Here is a 19,792-nt window from a genome sequence, read left to right as displayed (position 1 = left end):
TTTGAGCAGTGGGGTTGGACTAACTAAGCACTGAGGTTGGACTAACTAAGCACTGAGGTTGCTTTTAGGCTCAGCTATTTTGTGACACCAGCTAGCAACCCCCTTGCCTTGCCAGGCACAAGTGCTCTCAGACTGAGCCCTCACCTCTTCCCAGAGAAGCAGAGATGAGGGGAGCACTGAGCCTTTCCCTTCAGCCTTGGTCAACTGAAAAATGGGGAGGTCAGACACCTGATTTAAGGGAGAGACCTGGTTTGTCCTTCCATCTCAGCTGTGTCACCTGTGCCACCTTCTGGGAAACAGAGAGAAAAACCTGGCTCAGACCGACCTGCTGCTTTCCAGACTGGCTGAGCCAAGAACATCTTACCCACTTGCATCAAGTTTAGACATGAAAAGGTCAGATGGCAGAGATGGAGAACACCACTTTGTGAAAAGATCGAAGGTAAACCCTTGTCTCAAATGAAGGCAGCAGGAGCTGTGTGAATAACTCAAACCCGTCTCAGCTGAACAGTCCTGCCCCGTGAGACTGCAGACAACCATCTCCTATTACCTATTTCCCAAATCGCCATTTTAAAACCTTTTTTTTTTTTTTTTTTTTCTTTTCTTTTCTTCTCTCCCCTGACCTTTTTGAAAGTTTCTCTGCCCTGGTGGTCCAGTTCCTCTTTCAGTTTGACCAAGTTGATACACGGCCAGGGGACAACCCATTTATTCTGGGGCCAGCACTGGTCTGTATCTAACTGGTTTCAATCCCAGCTGAGCATGGAGCAGACGTGGCATCCCACAGCCTATCCCACCCCGTGCCTGAACATGAGTGCCTGGAGCATATTGCTCCAGAGGAGCACTCAGAGGTGTCCGGCAAGGCCACGTTCACATTTCCCTAGAAATAGCTCTCATAAATCCTCAGGTGGCTCATTTAGTGAAATCCATGCAGTTCCTGTGAAAGTCTTCATGACTTTTTTTTTTTCACTAATAACTGTCCTAATTACACCCATCACAGCTAACATGTGCTTTTCTCTGCTGCTGTGTAAAGGCAGTTCATCTGCACACAGAGTCACCATTGTCAATGGACAGAGTGTGGGGCTGGAGCCAGGAATTTATGAGGTCTTATCCCCAGCCTGCCAGTGGCCTTCCGTGTGGCCTTGGAAAATAACACTTAGCGTCTTTGTTTTTTTAGCTGTAAAATGGGAATAATAATCTTTATTCATCCACCTCAGAGAGGTGATGAGAGGATTTTATGCAGTGCTTAGGGTTTAAATGTTTCCAAACAAATTTTATGATATCCAGTCAGGGTTTTTAAATCCATTTTCAGCTCATCTCTTGCCACCTCCTCTGCACTTGGTGATAGTGGTTGCTTTGGCTATTTCCCTGAGTGTTCTAGAGTTTGCTGGATTACAGAGCTCTTAAACCAAAAATACATCTAAATGGAATAATTTGCTTAATCATTGAATAATAGTCTTCTCAAATGATTCTGCATTTTCCAAAATTTGGAACTACTGAAGTCAAGAAGGCAGAAACAAGCAAGCTCTTCCCATATGAAGAAAAATGCACCACATTTTACTTATTTGCAGCATTGCTTGACATCAAAAAGCCTCTGACTTTGGAAGCCAATGTAAAGAAAACACAGAAAAATGCACAGTAACTCCCAAATATGCTTCAGATATGGGGCAGGCTTTGCATCCTGCAAAGGATGGGAAAGGATGTGAAGCCTGCCCCAAAGCTTTTGCACGCTGCTCTGTGCTAATGGTCTCCACCTGCCACAGCCTCAGCCTAAGCCCAGAGGTGGTAACTTGCACCAAGCATTACTTTGGTAACCTGCCCATGGAGTAACGTCAACATCACCACCAGGGAACATCCATTTTTTTCAATTTATCAAGGCAATTAATACGATTAATGAAATTAGTGAATTTTTTGAATGTACGGCTGTTTGGTTGAAGATATTAAAAAGTATATTTCAAGGAATGGAGTACCTTCAAGCAAGAATCACTGAAAAGCTGGTTGCTATGCAACTCAAGTATTGTCCATATTATTCTTACCAAAAGATGACATTGTATAAAATAATATAATCCTCTTAAAAAAAAAAAAAAAAAGCACACACAATATAGTAAAAGGCTGCTTAGGGGTTGAGAATTGGCAATAGCTCAGAGTGCTGTCAGAAACCTGATGGTGAGGGTACATACTTCATCAGTTACAGAACCATAATGTAATTATTATGATTATTTAAATGGCACCCTTGATAATAGATATAAATTGCCTACAATAAAGCAAGTGAATCTGAAGATATCAGCGACAAGCTTTGAGAATAAATGCTAACTCTAACAGGACTGGGATAATATTTCCATATTGTGAAGCCGAAGAGGCTGCTTTATGCATGCATTGCCTTAACTTGTACATTCACCGTTCCTTTTACGATGTACATAGAATATACGAACCTGAAAAATGATAGTGCTGGTGTGTTTTAGCAGGACAATAAAATATTGAAGGCTTTATTCTCATTCTTCAGAAAAGATTCAGGAGATAAGACCTATACATCTTTTCCCTCTGCTAAATAATCTCAGCCCTCCAAAGAGGAACGTCTTTGTATTCTGCTCTTGGTTACTAGTCCTCTAATGAGGAACTTTGAAATATGAACATAAAAAACCTTTATTCTTATACAGCTTGGACATGCAGGCCCATCAGGCAAAGGAGCTCTGAAATGATATCTATTACATTCATTTTACTTTTTTCAGAAAGCCATAAATTGCCTTTAGAGTAAATACGAATCAGATACGGAAATGCAAGAGAAATTCTCTTCGTGGTTATTCAGTGCTAGCTTGTGACACTAGAATACTTGATACTGTGTCCTGCTGAAGCCAGCAGGGTAACTCTGGAACTAAAACATCGTCTGCTGTGGATTATGGATCTAGAATCCATAAGTAAACCATTCACAAGCAGATTAGACAGAGCAACCTGTAACTGCTATTTAGCAATGTGGCCAAAGACCCTCCAAGAAGTTGTCTGTGCTCCACCCTGCTCTCCTTTCTGAAGGAGATTAATGTGAGATTGACAACTTTCGAATTACCAGTTGACAATGCTTTACTCTGCACAAGACAATAAAGTTTCTCAAGGTGAAATGAGGCCTATTGTACCTCTTGTCTTCCATCAGAAAAAGTGGCAGAAGGTGTCTGAGTTCACACTACTACCAGTGCAGATCTGTTGAGCTAAAGATGGACACGCACAGCAATTATGAAATATTCATGAAATAAGGACAGGAAAGGAGTGACTAGCCCATGTAGTCCTTCCACTATTGCAACATGAGATATTTTTGAGAATTATTAGTCAATCTGCAATCCCTCAAATTGCTGTCATTACAGCAATCACAGGACTATTTAATTTATTTCATAATTTAATGTAACTAGACAGACCATCAACTTTTGATCACAAAACAGAAAATGTGACCTCTTTTACCTTTTAGGTTTGGAAATGCAGCTGATTGAGGTTAGCCAAAAGACTTAGCTACATCATTGTAGCTCTGCAGGAAGAACAGAGCTGGATTGTTATGTTTAGTTCTCAGATGAGGAAGCTCAGACAGAACAACTTATCCCAACAGCAGGTGCCCAGTCCAGGCTGGAACTTGGAGCTCCTGCATTCACACCAGGGAGAAAAAAATTTCGCTGGCGTTGAGCACGACAAACTGGTGACTGTCAGAGGAGCCTCACCACTGACACTGAGTTGGCTTTTTCCAAACAGCATTTCAGCAACTTGCATGAACATACAAGGAGTCTTCCAGACCTCAAGTTTATTGCACGAGCATGTAACAAATACCAGCAACCCCAGTCACAGAAAGGGACATTAGATTATAATGCTGTCCTTTGAACAGCTGGACATGCTGCTCTACTAAAGAGCACTAGAACTGCCTGTCCTTAAATAAAACATTTATCAACATACTTGAAACTCCATGGTCCAGTTTCTGTGGAATTTGATGTTGATTTAGCAAAAATAGATCACACGAACAGAGCAGTTTAATATTTTGGAAAACCATGTAGCATTTCTTTATTCTTTATGCAAATTTTGCCCATGGAGTATCTCCTCCCTTAGAAGACACAAGAGAACACTTGGAGCTCTTTATTAGAGATTTGATCTGCAAAGTTCTTGCCTTCTGGCCCCGATCCCATTGAGCTTGCACTTAACTTTAAGCATGTGTAGTCCCACTAATGCTAAGCACAAGTTGAAATGAGTTCTTGGAATGAGGCAGTAGCCCTCAGCATCCTGCAGAACTCATCTTGCATGTGTTGGCTGTTAGTTATGTACTGTTCTACCACAAAACTTTGCATTTTTCTTAGGAACCAGAATGCTCCCTATGTTTCAGGGATTCCAAACAAGTCCGAAAAGACAGACTTGCAGAGCCAAGTGGCAACTTTAAATGACCCAGGGAAAACCCAGAAGAAATCATAATCATTTTCTCAGTGTGAAGTTCAAATGATAGACAAATAGGTATAAACATAAATGTTCTTTATATTCATAGACTGCAAAAGCAATGTATGAGCTAAAATACAAATCTGATACATGTCAGCAGTAACTATACCACTCATAAAAGAATGAAGTTCAGAGATCTTGATCTCCTCCATCTAACGTAACCCTTACTTACCTTGCCGTAGCTCAGTAGGATTATCCTCACCAGGACAACGTTAATGTGAGCACCCAGGGATTCGTCGTGGTAAATTTCGTTAACCTGAAAGAGAGAGGTCAGAGCTTCAACCATGGTGCTGGCAGCAAGTAGCTCTGAAAGCAATGATAAAGCAGCACCTTTTATGTGCTGTCATTGAGACAAAGATCACTTGTGATCACATACAAAAAGGGCAAAATTCCACTGATGTGAGAGCGATATTTTTTTTCTAGACTCCATTGCAGCTTCTGAACAGGTCATAATTCAGGAAATCATTTAAAATCAGCACAACATTATCAGAGACTTCACGCTAACAGCTATTTAAGTGCCAACCTAAGCAGATTTCCACATCTACATAGCCTGGTCTAACTCTGTCCCCGTGATCTACCGGCTACTGGTGCCGAAGGAAGAGTCCCAGCTCCTTCCTTCTCCCTGCCTTGTCCTACCTGCGTGCACCTGAGCCCAGGGCACAGAAATCTAGAAGAGCTCTCTGCTGGGTGACACCAAGCATGGGAAAGGGGTGAATTAGCAGAGGGCCAGGCCCTGGGGCTGCCTCTCTCCCGAGAGCGATTTGCTGGATCGGCTCAGCTGCCCCCCATAACTTTTCCATCTGGGACTCATCAAATTCCATTCTGACAAGGGGATCTACCTCCCCCCAAAAGCATGGTCGGCCACATGGGCTGGCTTTGTTGGATGTCACAACTAATCAGTGTTAAACTTTGCAAGCAGAACAAACGCTAAAAAATGCCAGCAAATAAAAAAACTGTCTTCTGTTTTATGCTAGAGCTACATAACTGAACGTGCACACAAGCAAATCAGCCTACAAACACTGAAAAGAGAACGGTAAATATTTACAGTGCAGAATGAAATGTGGATGTATAAAGATGACTTAGGAAATACCGCTACAAGCAAGCTCGGCAAATATTAACTGCTAAAGAGGCTGATTTAGATATTCCGTGATGAATGGATGCATGAGACCAGACTGCTCATTTGCACCAAGGTGCTCAGCCAAATGGCAGGAGTTTAGCTTCACAAATTCAAAGAGGCAGATGAAATTCCCTGCAGGGCAAGTGTCTTTCCACAAACATCTTTCCCTTGGTAATGATTGCACCAAACTGGACCACTTTACTGGCTGGACACAAATTTCATTTATTCCTACAAAACAGATTCCTTACTACAAGCTAATAAGCAACATTCAGAATACTTTTCATTAGAAACAGTAATAAATAACGCCCTGGTTCTTCAATCAGCCTGAGCTCTAACGGCCCATCTTTTATCTCTGCAAAAACAATTAGAACTAAGCACATCAGTGTAGGTTTCACTCGGCAATCCTCACTGACATTTTAAAGTGATTTTTAATTCCTTTTACTGGTACTTTTGGATACAATAGCCTCATCTTATGCTTGGTAGGAGTCCGGGTTTTCAAGTCCTGAGCATCCCGCACCGCTGGTCACGAGGCAGCACGGCTGGCTGGCGGCTCCTGGAGCAGACTCAGGCCCTGCAGGACATCTGCCCGGGCACCCGGGGAATGGCTGCGGGATGTCTGAGCACCCGGGCTCCTTACGGGTGGATGAGCAGATCCTTGGCTGGAAGATGGGTGGAAGAAGAGCCCAGGGTTATCAGTGGCTCCAGGGCTGCTGTTTTCATTGCAGTGCGCAGCAGCTGATCTGCTTTGTAAACAATAGCTCTGGAAATTAGGTCGTGTATTTGCATGTGTAAATAAGATTTTACAGGACTAACTTTATGTTTCTGTATCTAAAAGATTTTTTGAGGACCGTTACTGAATACAGATTGAAGAGGTAAGAGAAAAAGACCCTTGCCTGTTGTCCAGGGAGGGAGGGATATTAATTTACCTCGCTCTTTGTATACTGGGAACAGAGCACACGCATCAGTGCTACGAGGCTTAAATATGCTGTAAATTATCTATACGTGAAATGAGTCCTGCACAAAAACTCCTCTATAGAAGACAGTAAGCGCAGCATGTAAATAAGTATTTAATTAGTTCATAATGCAGAATCCAAGTTGCTGCACACCATCCTCTCATTAACTTCCCGAATTTAACCTAAGCCTCTTTTAACAATAGTTGAGTAACAGAACAACCGTATCGCTGTTGCGTGCCAGAAGGAAACTTGGCATGAAAACGTTGACAGAACAGAATCGAAACACTGTTTGACTGTTCATGCAAATGGCATCTAACAAACAAACTGTGAATGAGCAGAAAAGCACAAGCACTGTAAAAAGCTGCTTGGTTCTCTTGGGATCCTGGGTTTTCTGCGAGACAGTGGGTCAATTCAAAACTCTGGGTCTTGGTTTCATTAGAAAGGATGAATCCAAGCTCTCTTCACACAGTGGCTGAATTGAACCCTCTGCTCCTTTCTCTAAGCTGAACTGTGGCTTTCCCAGCAGCGTCTCACTGCACATAGATAATATGCTGAAACAGATGCTTTGCTTTTTTTTTTTTTCAGCATGACCTAAATTGCACCTATTTGTTTCAGGAAGTTATTAAAGGAATGAGATCCGAGTGACCCAATGTTGTGCTCGGAAACATTCATGAAAAGCGCACGCGCTGGAAGGGCGTCCACCAACCCTAGCTCAGGCTCCCTGCACTTCCACCTGTCAATTTAACAGGAAAGCAGAGTTTAGCTAACAAAGCCTGCTACATGGGGCCCAAAATGACCGACCACCCCGTGGAATCTGAAATGTCCAGGCTCTTATCCAACACAACTGCTGCTTTAGATGCTGAAGTGTTTGTTTCCAAGAAAGGATATGCAAACTACAGGCCTGTGTGTTCAGATGTCTGTATAATAAACACACTCAGGTGTGAAACTGATTACACAGTACTTCTGCAGCACTCCATACCATGCACTTCTGCAGCACATCCTGATTTCTATCAACAAAAGAAGAATCAGAATCGATCTCCTGCTCTTACATTGGCAAGGACCACAGGCTGAAGTTGTTTTGCTGCATAGGAAAAAGTGAGTGCACAGAGACTATCTCAAAATGCCAGCTCCTGAACCGAAGGCTGTGAAGATTTCGCATTAAATCTTGTTAGATCTCCACAGTGATTCAGCATTTATACAGGGTGATGAAGAAGGCTGGGTAAATCTCAAGGAATTCAAAGCACGATGAAATACCATAGAGACTTTTCGTAGAACTATTGTAGTTCACAAACTATTTTGGGGCAACTAAGTATCGTGGTTTATTTTTGTGGGATATTTCAGTCAAAGCAAATCATGAATTTCTATTTCTGTTTAGAAACCAGGCTGGCACAGATTGGTGCTACTTAAGAAAACAGGGACTTGATTTATTTTTTCTTCTTGTGTCCCTCTCTGTTTATTTTATCATTCTTCTGCCCTAAGCAAGTTTGAAGCCAACAGAGTAAGCAAGCAGAATACATCAAAATAACCCCAAACAACTAAAGTGAAGATAAGAATTCGTGAGATGCATGATGCTTTGTTAAAGAAGCACTGCAACGCTTTTATTGTTCAGCGAAACGGGGCCTGATCCTGACAGTGAATTTTGAAAATTATTGTAATGCAAATAGCAATAAAGAGCCTCCAGCTCTAGCAGTATGCCAGCAGGGTCGCCAGCAGCTGTAACTGAGGATATGTACTGATAGTTACAGACCCTCAGCCTCAAATGGGTCTGACTCAGCTACAGAGACCATCAGAGGCCGTATCTGACCATTTGGGGAGAGCACGACACAAGCTGCACTTTTAAGCACCTGGCTTTTCAGCCACCGCAAATTGCTGATCCATCCAGCCCGGTTAGACGGCCCTCTGGCCACCCAAACATCCTTGCACAACCACTGCTGAGGACATCACCTGTGGCTACTCGCCCTCAGGCGGCACGGGGACCAAGTGCAGTAGCGATAGCAGAGGAGCCGGAGAGCATCAGTGCCTGCCCCGTGGGATGGCAGCGCTCCTGGCAGGCCATTGTTCAAGCCCAGCCCGAGCTGCAGTTCATTCATCGGATCTTAATTATCTGCTGCAAAGCCTCGGTGCCTGGTGGGCATCCAGGGATTGTCTATTTCTGTAAGGAATGGCTGTTTTGAATTACGGACCGGGAACCAGAAATGTCATGGTGGATACTGAGCACAAAATTTTGTAATCTGACCCCTCCCAAAAGCGTTCCCCTCTCACTTTATTTTTCTGCGTTCCCACTTCAAACACCGCTATCCTCTTCTATTTTCATCACCTCCTTTACGCTTTTGAAGATCCCAAACTCACATTTCTAACATTCCCAAAGCTTCGCCTTAATCCCACAGGAATAATATTACATCAATTGCTCCGGTGGATAAACTACGGTCACATAGAAAGTCATCAGGCAAATCCAGGGCTCCCAGTCTCCCTTTTTAGTCCCCACAAGGCATTTCCTCATTTCCTCAGAGAGGAACTCTTTTTTTTTTTTTTTTTTTTTCTTCTGCAAATCTTAGTTGAGCATCACAAGGAAAAAAGAATAATGAAAGCACACAACACACATGAAACTTAAAGGTCAAACTGTGATCTCAGATTTGGAAAACTACTGTTCTGCTCAAAACCACAGGCAACGGGCAGTTTTAGCAGTGCTTGGCAATGTGCATTATGAAACAGAGATAAGAATCTGGCATTCTGTATGTGAATCCTTGTCCGAGGGCTGATTTACCTTCACAGGGGTGACAGTCAGTAGATGTTACCAAGTCCAAGCTAGCTGCTTCTGATCAAAATGAAAAACATTCCCCTGAGCAGATGTGTTGGCAAGACACTTGGTAGCATCGTGTTACAGGTCTCTATCTCATCTTTGACTGTTACACGGGTTTTAGAAAGGTCATAGACTTTGTTTTCCGACTTCACGACTAATTTATTTTTCTCAGTTCCTCCCTCGGGCTCTTGGAACTCCTCGTTTTTTGCCCATAAACCACTGCTCTGGGAAGTTTCTCCAAACACTGTAAATTACATTTGCACCCAAAAACTTAGTATCTGTTTGAATTACCTTCCCAAGGTCACTTTAATAAAAACTACTGAAGTATCATAAAATAATTAAGCAGATTAACTCATTTTAACACAAGACACGGTGTCAATGCAAAAAATGTGGTGAACTCTTTAAGTGGTTTGGTTAAGGAAAGCGTCCAAAATTCAAAAGCTGATCCTAATTATCCATACTCCATCATACAAACCACACTGTCACATCGCAGAAGTTCCTGACTGCAACCTTTATGGCTAAAGTTCATGTTAGTATTTGGAGTAAAGGGAAATCCATCTTTTAACAGTAATTACCCTCTGCCAAAAGGGTGGTACTGAAACCTGTGTGATGGTGTGTGCTAGGTACACCAGGAGAGCAAGGCACATTCCTGTTCATCATGAGAAATGCTCACCTAATTGGCACTGGGAATAAACTCGAGGTGGAAATAGATAAAACCTGTATGGGTTCGGAGAGAAAATTTCCTACAGGACCTCGCTAATGCCCAGTCACACGTGCAACTTCTACTGTAGCGAGGCAATCAAGATAACGAACAAAAATAATCTTCTGAGGTCTCATCAGAAACTTTCCTCCTCACAAGTCACAGCTACTGGTTCATAATGAACAGCCTAAAAGCAGAGTTAGCTCTCATACATGTTAAATTTTCAAACAAGCTGTAATTCAGCTTTTGACAACTGAAGTCCCTCAGATGAATAGATCTGGACTTGCATTTGTTATTTGAGCAATTTCTTGGAGTTAGTCCAGATTTGAAACCTATACATAGAAATAAACTGATTTGAAATAATGAGTATTGGTGCTTATAAATTATTTTTTAAAATCCAGTCCAATCTATATTACTGAGATGCCCTTCCTGCCTAAAAAACGCTTTTTAGTTTAAAAAGCATGATTCTGAATACAGGGTGCACCATTATTTCAAAGTATTCAATCATCACTTTCTTTTTAACAGCTTGAATTAGACATGCTTTCAGGTTTTCATCCAACTGCCAGTTAGAAACCAGTGGCATTTCTGCCCTTTCCTCTCATTAGGGACTTGCTGTTCTGTACCTGGAAATCTTCATCCCTCATCAGCCATGGACACGAAAGCAAAAATCTCATATATAATAGTACTATCATGTACATCCTATTAAAGAGGATGGATAACATATTCTAGAGTGCCTCAGGGCCACAATTTCAAAGATATGTGTAGTGCTGGAAGATGCAGGTGAAAGACTCCTGGGACTTTCCAAAGCTCCCAGCTGCATAACTCCCATCGATTTCAGTTATTCAAATGAAAATTTGTTAAATCTATTTGTTCTGGAGCTGAAGTTTCACTTGAAGTCTGGGAGAGACATAATCCCATGGGCTAATTTTTAGAACTGGCTCTCACTGATTTCAAAGGCAGGTAAATGTCTAAATATTCAAATAAATCTAGCCCCAGTTGAGGCATAAATCCTATTTAGGGTCTATCTCCCACTGAAATAATGACAGGTAGGTCCCTGTCTGGTTTGAGAAGCTGAATTTTAACATTGCAAACATTCTGACTATACCCATTACATGGACGTAACACAGGTGGTCCACTAAATGTGGCACCACCATATCTTTTAGTAAGTAAAGGAATGGAAAGCACAAATTTAAGGATTCTTTTATTTTCCCCCAAAAAATAGTCTAAAAATTGAAGAAGGTACACAGTTTTTAGACAAATTCTCCCAAAATATGTATAAAAGGGTAACAATTGCCAGCGTTAGAAAATGGGCTCACAAATATTGCTATGGGAATAGAAGAAGAATGACAAAATAAGCAATTAAAGGCTAAGGGCAGGGGTCTTACTGGGAAAACAAACAAATTAGAAAACACGAAATGAAAAAGGGCACGGAAGCTGAAGACCTGAAGTCAAGACAGATGGAGCAAACATATTCAAAACCATTTGCAACTGAGCTTATTTCATGAGACTTTGCTATTTTGAATGGCAGAAATACTGGAAGCAAACCTATGCTAACTCGGCCTCTTAGAAGTCTGTTACAAAGATAGCAACCCTGGATGAGACCCTGAGCAGAGGGGCAAGGAGGATGAAAGAATCACCCGACCCCATGGAAATATTCACCCTACCCCATGGAAATATTCACCCTACCCCATGGAAATATTCACCCTACCCCATGCCACAGCCCAGTCAGGTTATGTAGTGGCCAGCCCCAGCTCTGCTGCTCTTCCGCAGCAGGCCGCAGAAGGCCTGCTTAATGCTGCAAACTATTTCTAAGAGGGTTAAGAAACAATCTGAGGATTTCAGCCCCGGGCTGGCTACCATCAATACCCGCTTCAGCTCAGCCGTGCCCATTCAGCACCCTGCTCCTCCTCCCAAAGCCTCCTGCAGTGAAATCCTTTTGTTTCTGATGAACAAGATAATTCTCCGGTGCCGCTTCCAGCCAAGTGCTTTTTAATATTTCCCATACACTTGTAGGAGCAGATAAAATCCCTGACTTCTTTAGCCGCTTTATGGCAGAAATTAAATTACCTTCCATGTTCTTGAGTAAACGACAGGGCTGCAAGCTACCTCCCAAGTATCTCTCCTCTGTTGCAATGCTCCTGCATGCTATAAATACAAAGTTAATTTGTGCAATGTGTGGGCTCGCACTTGGAAACACAGAGGACTGTGCAAGCTAGTATCCTTCCCAGGAAGAAACCCAGCATGATGCACAAAAGAAAATGGTGCAAGCAAGAGGCAGCCGAGGGTCTCTAAAGTGCAAAACAAAGGCGTTTTTTTCCCAGAGCTGGACTGACTGCCCCGATGGTGCTGAGCAGAGAAGAGGGGATGTCAAGAGCGAGCAAAGTTTTTGTATGAGGAAATGACTGGAGGATAAAACCGAGGTGGCAGGAGGCCTAGCTCGCTGCGGTGACACGGCTGGCGGACAGACAGGCGATACGTGGCTGCAGCCCAGTGTTAAAAATCCTCTGGCGTCTCTCACCATTCGTTAGGGACTGACTTCACTTCCAAACGTTGGGATAAATATTAGCACAGCTATTCAAGATAGCCAGGACACCCAGCCCCTGTTTTTTCTCAATTTATGGCTTTTAGGTGTGGACTGTAACACATCACTTTAAGCAGCACAAAACAGATTTACTGAATAAGTCGTTGCGCTGGGCTTGAAAAAAATATATTGTTTTGATTGGGTCGATGGTGGGGTTCCACCCAAGATCCCTGGGAAAAGTTAATTAAGGACAACTGCTCACGCCATCACGCACGGTGAAATCAAGCAAAGTGGGGAGGGCAGCCCTGCTGGGAGCTGCTTCTGGGAAAGCGATCACGCCTCCGGGACTTTGGTCACGAGGGAGCGTTCACCTGGAATTTATTTCATTTTGGGAACCACAGAAATTCAACCCTTTCAATTACCCTCTTATCTCCAGTAAATACTTCCACTGTTTAGTTTATTTACTTGCTAGGTGCACTTTGATTTTATGCTTAATACCTTGTTACCGTACGAAACTAATTGATTTTATGCTTAATGCCTTGTTACTGTACAAAGCGAATTGATTACACCCACAAAACCAGCAGGGAAAACACAATCCGATGATTATGGTAGGATCTTTCACCAGAATTTAAAAGACACGTGGAATTTTTTGCAACCGTCTCTTCTCTTTCAGCTCTCCTTGGACCTATGTACCTGATCAGAAACCTACCTTATACATGTGCTCCCTAACAGCTAGTACCTGCAGTCACTAAGCCCTCTTGCCTCTCCATACTGGAGCAAAGCTTGGAGAGCTGGAAACAGAGGACTGGTCACCACCACCCCATCACTCTGCTAAAGTACAGAGTCTAGAAACTGGCTGAGTTTTGACGAAGGAAAGATCAGGACAACTCTGCTGACTGCCATAGACTTCCCAGCGCCTCCTCTAGAGGCTGCTCGCATCGTGGACACACAGGGAAGAAACACATCCTCATCCTCAGTCCCCAAAGGACACGTTTCTACCTCACATCTCCCAACAGAACAACTGCTGCCTGTGCCAAGAGCTGTTACAGCCCTGCGGATACGGTTACACAGGCTGCACTTTCTAAACCACTTGCAGAGACAGCATGCTTCAGAGCTGTTATTTCTTACAATTTGTGTGTTGGATGGTTTGCTAAAGTTAGGAGCAAGTATGTTCCAGAGCTGGAACTTTTATGGCTTCTTTACCATTACCATATATTTTAATTCTTAAAAATAGTTTTAAGTGACACGATAAGTAAAGAGTCCTGGTTAATCTATTTCAGCCTGTTTGCCACATTCCTGGTTTGGCCTGTTTGGCTTGTTAATTTAGAGATATATAAAACCATCTGTTTCACTGTAGACTGCTTTAAGCCTCAGAGGAAACAAACCACACAAATAAATGAAATTCACTATGTCATTTCTGTTTAGAATGTATGTATTTACAGCCATCAGAGTATATATCAAGTACCCTATAACTCTAATGTTAGTGCAGATTTTTAACTATTTACAACACCGTTATAAAAAGGCAGTCAATTGAATTTGTATCACACAAGGGATTTTCTTAAACTGTATTCCACCTCTCATTTAAAATGAAAAACACTGACATTCCACACATTGTTAAAAGAATGCAATAAAGAAATAAAAAAATAAGCCTCACAATTAAACTATGTATCTTAGAAAAAAAAATACATCCCAGGCAAATGTACCTAACAGCCCAGATTTTTGTCCATATATCTGCCTCTGTGGTTTGCAATGCCAAGAAGTTACCTACAGACACCCCATCCTCTTGACATAAACGTGTATTTCAGCAATCACAGTCCATCTGTCAAAAACAGAGCAGACCTACAATTTTTATTCAACAACATTTCACAAAGAACACAAATTTGTTGAACCTAAACTTTTTACAGAAGTGTATTTTATTGAAGAGTTCTGTTCCAGGTGAGCATGAGAAGGAATAAAGTCATCCCAGAATGAGTTGCCTATGAAGGGGGCTAGCACTCACTCCCATTTTTTGGTCAAAGGAATAAGCACATTTTTATTTTGATCTACAATAGAGATGATTTTTCAAAATTGATTCTTATCCCACAAAACAGAGGCCTTGTTTACTGACTGGGGTACTAGAGGGCTGCTTATGGCTGTGCCTACTACTCTGATATTTAGAAAGAGAAGATTGTTCCTTCAAATATTCTCTATCATCTCCTTTTATCACTACCACATTATATAGTCTGTTGCACTGACAGTGGTTCTGAAGATTAAATATTTAACGAAGGAAATCCAACGGTGTCCACCATAGACTAAACACTACATCAATTTAAGAAAGTTCAGTGCCAGACTGCATAACATTTTACTGCAGCGTGAACAAGGAGTAGGTAGGTGGCCTGGGACCTAAAGTGATTCTTGAGGAATCAAAGAATTTAACTGAGCAGTTTTAAAAACGTATAAGCCAATCGAAGCTTCTAATACAACCTTATTTGAAGACAGTTCTCCAAACCATGTTTTTCAGCAGGGAGCTTAGGATAAGGGAATACACATCTGAAACACAAGGACTTCCAGGGACCTGAGGCCCTGACCCTATGCCACCATCCATCAGAACACATAAGCAGGACTTTGAACATTTTAATAGTCCCACTGTCAGCTTCTTCCTTGGCCCCTTTTTCTTCTTTTCCTTCTCCCATTTTGGCTTTTCTAGAAGTGACCTGGATTTTGCTCCTAGAATTATTTTATCTCCTGCCATGAGAAAAATCTATGATGTCTTAATCAAATGGCTCAACCAACCTACATCCCCCCTCCTCTCCCCGTCTTTCCGCAGTGCAGTTAACAGGGCTGTACTCACAATGTTCATCAGGGTCAGCAGGTACTTCTGAACGTGTTCTTTCCCATGGAACTGAACAACCGAGTCGTCAACCCCCAGAAGGACTTCAATGTTGTAATCATCATCCGTGGCATGCCTTCGATAGCGCTGCCTTGATCTATGCACCCGATCTTCAATGAGGCTCAATGCGCTGTCGAGACGATCCAAATTAGTGAGGTTAGCCGCTGAAATCAGACAGACAAACAAGTTAGCAACCAGCCACGGTTCAGGCTCAGGTCTCGGCTAAGCTGGTATGAATTTGAAGCAGCAGCCTTTGTTATGTTCTGTATGTTACACAACAGCACTAGTTTCACTTAATGACAATTAAAAATGACCTAAACAAGAGAAAGAAATCTGACCTCAAAGATTACTTTGCAAAGTAAAAGCTAAACTTTCTGCAAAGTAATATTGTGAAACAAATATAAAGCCGAAAGGACAGATACCAATGTCTTGATGAAACTGATGGAGCTGTTTGCGGTAAAATAATCATTGCTTCAAAGTACTTGCAACAGAAATACACCATTCAGGGGTCCCATGCTACCAAGGATATCCATGATTTCAGAACCACAATTAAAGGCAGATAACACACTTTAAACCTGATTTTACTGCCCACAATCAGATTTCAAGGCAAGTTGCCAACACAACCTTTTAATATTCAGGCAGGTAGTAACAAACCCCCCACCCCTCATCACGTTACCTTCTTTCCTAGATACACAGATGTAATTCAACAGCACTGACATAAATCCTCTTTATTGTTACAAATCAAGAACACGCTTTAGATACAAGATGAATTCATTTTTAGCTACATTCAGGAATTGTTTAACAGCTTTTCATTCTTCATTCCCAGTTTGTCGTGTCACTTTGCATTACTGCATGTCAAAGACCAATCCATCAGGCACAACAGCAGCCAACATTATTGCTAATGGTTTTAATAGTGCTTGTGATATGAAAAGTTTGTTTTTAACAGGATGGGGTACACCTGATGTGGCACCTATGCACTAAAAACGGACATGAAAATACGGAATCTTGACATCTCACCCTATAGAATAACAATGATTAGTGTTAATATCATTATTTTCATTTGCATTACAAGAGCCCTGGGAGCCCCAACAAGAATCTCTTCATTTCAGAGGATGTCAGAAGAAAGACTTGCTCAGAAAGGCAGCGAAAGCGCTGTGGATTGATTAAAGGCTTCCAGCACTCACTTCAAGAGCAGCATAATAGGAAGCAAAGGGAGGAAGCTAAAGCCATCACCTTCAAAGAAGAAATAAGAAACAAATCTTGGAAATGTTACAAAAGAAAGTGGATTCTCCATCTTCGTTTATTGAAGTTTTCACATCAAAACTGGCTGCTTGGGAAGAGAGGAATGAGTCACCGGGCCACGGGGCTCATTACAAGAATATCTGGGCATTTGGATTAAGGCCGTGGCCTCAGGTTGCCACCTCAGCAGGCCCTGAGTGATGCCGTGGTGCCAACTTAGGGCACCGTGTGGCTTCCAGGCACCAGGAGGGGAGGCACAGGAGGCCTCCCACCACAGCCACACTGCCCATATCCTTTGCTGTGCCTCCTCCTGGGTTTCAGCTTGTGAGTGCTGTGTACAACGCCTGAGTTGTAGAAATGTTCATCGCTCTGCCCCCTGCAAGAGATGCCTAGGCAAAGAACAGCCCCTGAAGGACACTTGTGCCTGTGTAGAAAGGACAGGCCTGGCACAAGACCCACAGCCTCGGGCAATTCTGCTGCACTGACCGCTCCTTTCTCGCTCGCCGAAAAGAAAGAGAAGGCCCCGTGCGGTGCCCCTACATCTCCACAATGTCTTTCTCCTGGGAGGTCAGTGCCTGACGCAGCTAGCAAGCACAACCACCATGTTCTGCCAGCCCCAAAGCTCCCAGCAGCTTCTGCTCCTGGGGCTGCAAGATTTTAAGATTAGGCTGGTCAGAATCCATGATTCAGCATGAAAATTTGCTCTTCTCACAGAGCCCAGCTTTGCCGTGGAGGGGGAACACATCTGGCCTGGCAGCGATGGAGAGAGCCCTTTGGCAGGGCTCTAAGCCAGCCAGCAGCCAGCACCAGCCCTATCTCATGGTTTGCTCCACTGGGAAAGCCTCAGTTTTAATTCTCGCTAGCACCCAGAAGTAATTACTTAGCTATCACAGTGGGCTAAGGGGATTCGCTATGGAATCTTGGGGCAATCATACATTCACGATCCATAAGGCAAATCACAGTTACTGTAAAATTTGACAATAACTCTTATAAGCCCTCTAGAAAAGTAAGACCGGGCTGGCAGGGGCTGCAGGTCATATCGTCTCTCTGCTGCTCACAAAAAAAATACAGCAATAAGCAGCAAGGCCAAAGCTATCAGACATGATATTACAAACCAGCAGGCGGGGGAGAGCCTGAGCCCTGCGGTGCGGCTGCAGACCGGGCTGGTGCAGGCTGCAGATGGGCAGCTCTGATGGCTGGGGGTAGGCCAGCCTCAGCCGCCGTGCCTTTGTTTTGGTGGATGGGTGGCTGTCAAGGTGTCTAGAGCTTTTGTGCTTTCCTTTCTTTCCCTGATGTGTCAAAGTCAAGCTAACTCCTTGCGTGGTTTCTTTATTCCTGCTGTGAGTAAATCAGCCGGAGGCAAAACGCGATCCTAGCATCCTGCACTTACCATCCTGCAGTGAAACTGCCTGCCCTCCCTCTGCTCCTTTCACCGCTGTCCCACTGGAACCCTGACAGTCCCGCTGGTTCCTGGGAAGGGTGATCAGGAGGTTCCCTGGGATTCATCTCGCTGTCAGTGGCGAAGGGTTGGATTTATTGGCCCATGCTACATTACAGCCACAAGAAGTTTACTCAACTGACAGCTGCGTCCTATCTAATTAATACCCCTATTTTCCTGCAGTGGAAGAAAAACAAAGTTGCATTTATAGTAAATGTGAAATTTGTCAGGTTTTGGCATCTCAACTTCATTATTATTTATATTGTTAATTTTGGTGTTGTATTGTTGTACTCTTAATAATATGCCAGAAAAGATAAAAACTCAAAGAAATAAATAAGACACCAAACTCCTCCTTCATATTTTCCACATTACCTTGCTTCTGACCACCCCTGCACTTTGCACAATAATGCTACAAGTCATCTCAAACCGCACTGCATTTTACTAAATCACCCCAAGACCTCTCCATCATATGTTCATTCTCAGCAACTTTTGCCAAATCAGTGCCTCAGCCACTAATTATTGGTGCCAACTTTGCTCTCCATCTCCCAAGAGCAGACATTTGGCATTTGCAGGGGCTAACAATAGCCTCTGTTGAAACCTCCTCTGTGTTCCCACTAGGAAAAAAAAACCACATTTCTGAAAATTAAACACTGAGAGACAGGGTTGTATTTTCCTCTTGTGCTAATCATCCAGAATAAATCACAGGACAGCACCGCTCTAACAGTTCACCCCCAGATCCCTCAGAAAAAGTCCTTTTTAAAGCCAGCTAAAAAATCACTGATCGTTCAGTGACTTTCTCCTAACACTGCAGACACTTCCAGCTCAGTATAAAAAGTGGCCAAGTTGTTGATAGAAGGAAAACCTGGGCGTCTGGCTTCAGCATGAAAATGGGAGCCAGGCAACCTGGGCTGTGTTCCTGCCTCTGACACAGACTTCCCTGCGATGCTGGAAGATGCAGCAGGCAGCTGAGAGCTGGGAGGCAGAGCCTGCCGAGGGAAAAGCATGCGCACGACCCAGGTTGATTCTACAGCCTGAGATTTTTGGGTGTCCTCCACTTCTGCTTGCAGTTAACGCAGGCAAGGGATCCTAACTTATCCTAGTATTTGTATTTGCAAACTTATCCTAGGCAGTGAAGTGCTACTCGATTGCTGACTCAAGAACCAGGCAACGTCCCCAGCTGTGCCAGTCTCAGTGATTTGTTAATATGTGGAGAGCACATGGGAACCTAAAGAGGAAAGATCTTTATATTGTGCAGGTGCAAACTGCACACAGCTTTACACATCATACAAGATCCCTCTGCAGCGCTCCCTTTCCCTCAGCAATGTGCAATATCCCCATCTTTTATCTAAACTGTTCTGGTTTTTAACCTGATATTTTACTTCTTGGTATCTGGGCTCTACCCTAGAGCCCAGGTTCCCTGCATCTAGAGGTCTGAGCACCCAGCATCACTCAGTTTCGTGGTCTGATCCCCATCTCTAAGACGAGGAAAATTCACACAAACAAACATGATTTTTGCCTTTGCAGGACTTCAGGTCCTGCATCTACCAGCCACAGCACCGCAGCCTTAACACTGGACACCCCCAGGCTACCCTGCTTGTCCCATACAAGAATTTTCCATCTGTGACTGTTCAGGATTTCTGACACCACCTTATTTTCCAGGAAATTTTGCCTCGCTCATTAATCTTTGATATGACGTGCTTTACAGA

The 19,792-nt window shown here is 43.1% G+C and overlaps 1 protein-coding gene across 1 annotated transcript in view; it reads right to left on the bottom strand.

Annotated features, from left to right (window-relative positions):
- ADAMTS2 (ADAM metallopeptidase with thrombospondin type 1 motif 2) overlaps positions 1–19,792 on the bottom strand; it is a 177,181-nt gene that overhangs the window by 45,150 nt on the left and 112,239 nt on the right. Inside the window, exons 4-5 of the mRNA XM_035338437.1 lie at positions 15,371–15,573; positions 4,622–4,705 (exon numbers count right to left, since the gene is read on the bottom strand). Of these exons, the coding sequence (XP_035194328.1) occupies positions 4,622–4,705; positions 15,371–15,573 (287 nt within the window). The remainder of the gene's footprint in view (positions 1–4,621; positions 4,706–15,370; positions 15,574–19,792) is intronic.

This window comes from Oxyura jamaicensis, chromosome 13 (assembly GCF_011077185.1).
Source record: "Oxyura jamaicensis isolate SHBP4307 breed ruddy duck chromosome 13, BPBGC_Ojam_1.0, whole genome shotgun sequence".
In the NCBI taxonomy this organism is placed as follows: Eukaryota; Metazoa; Chordata; class Aves; order Anseriformes; family Anatidae; genus Oxyura; species Oxyura jamaicensis.
Note: the sequence above shows the minus strand (reverse complement) of the source record. Positions and strands in the feature narration are given on the sequence as shown.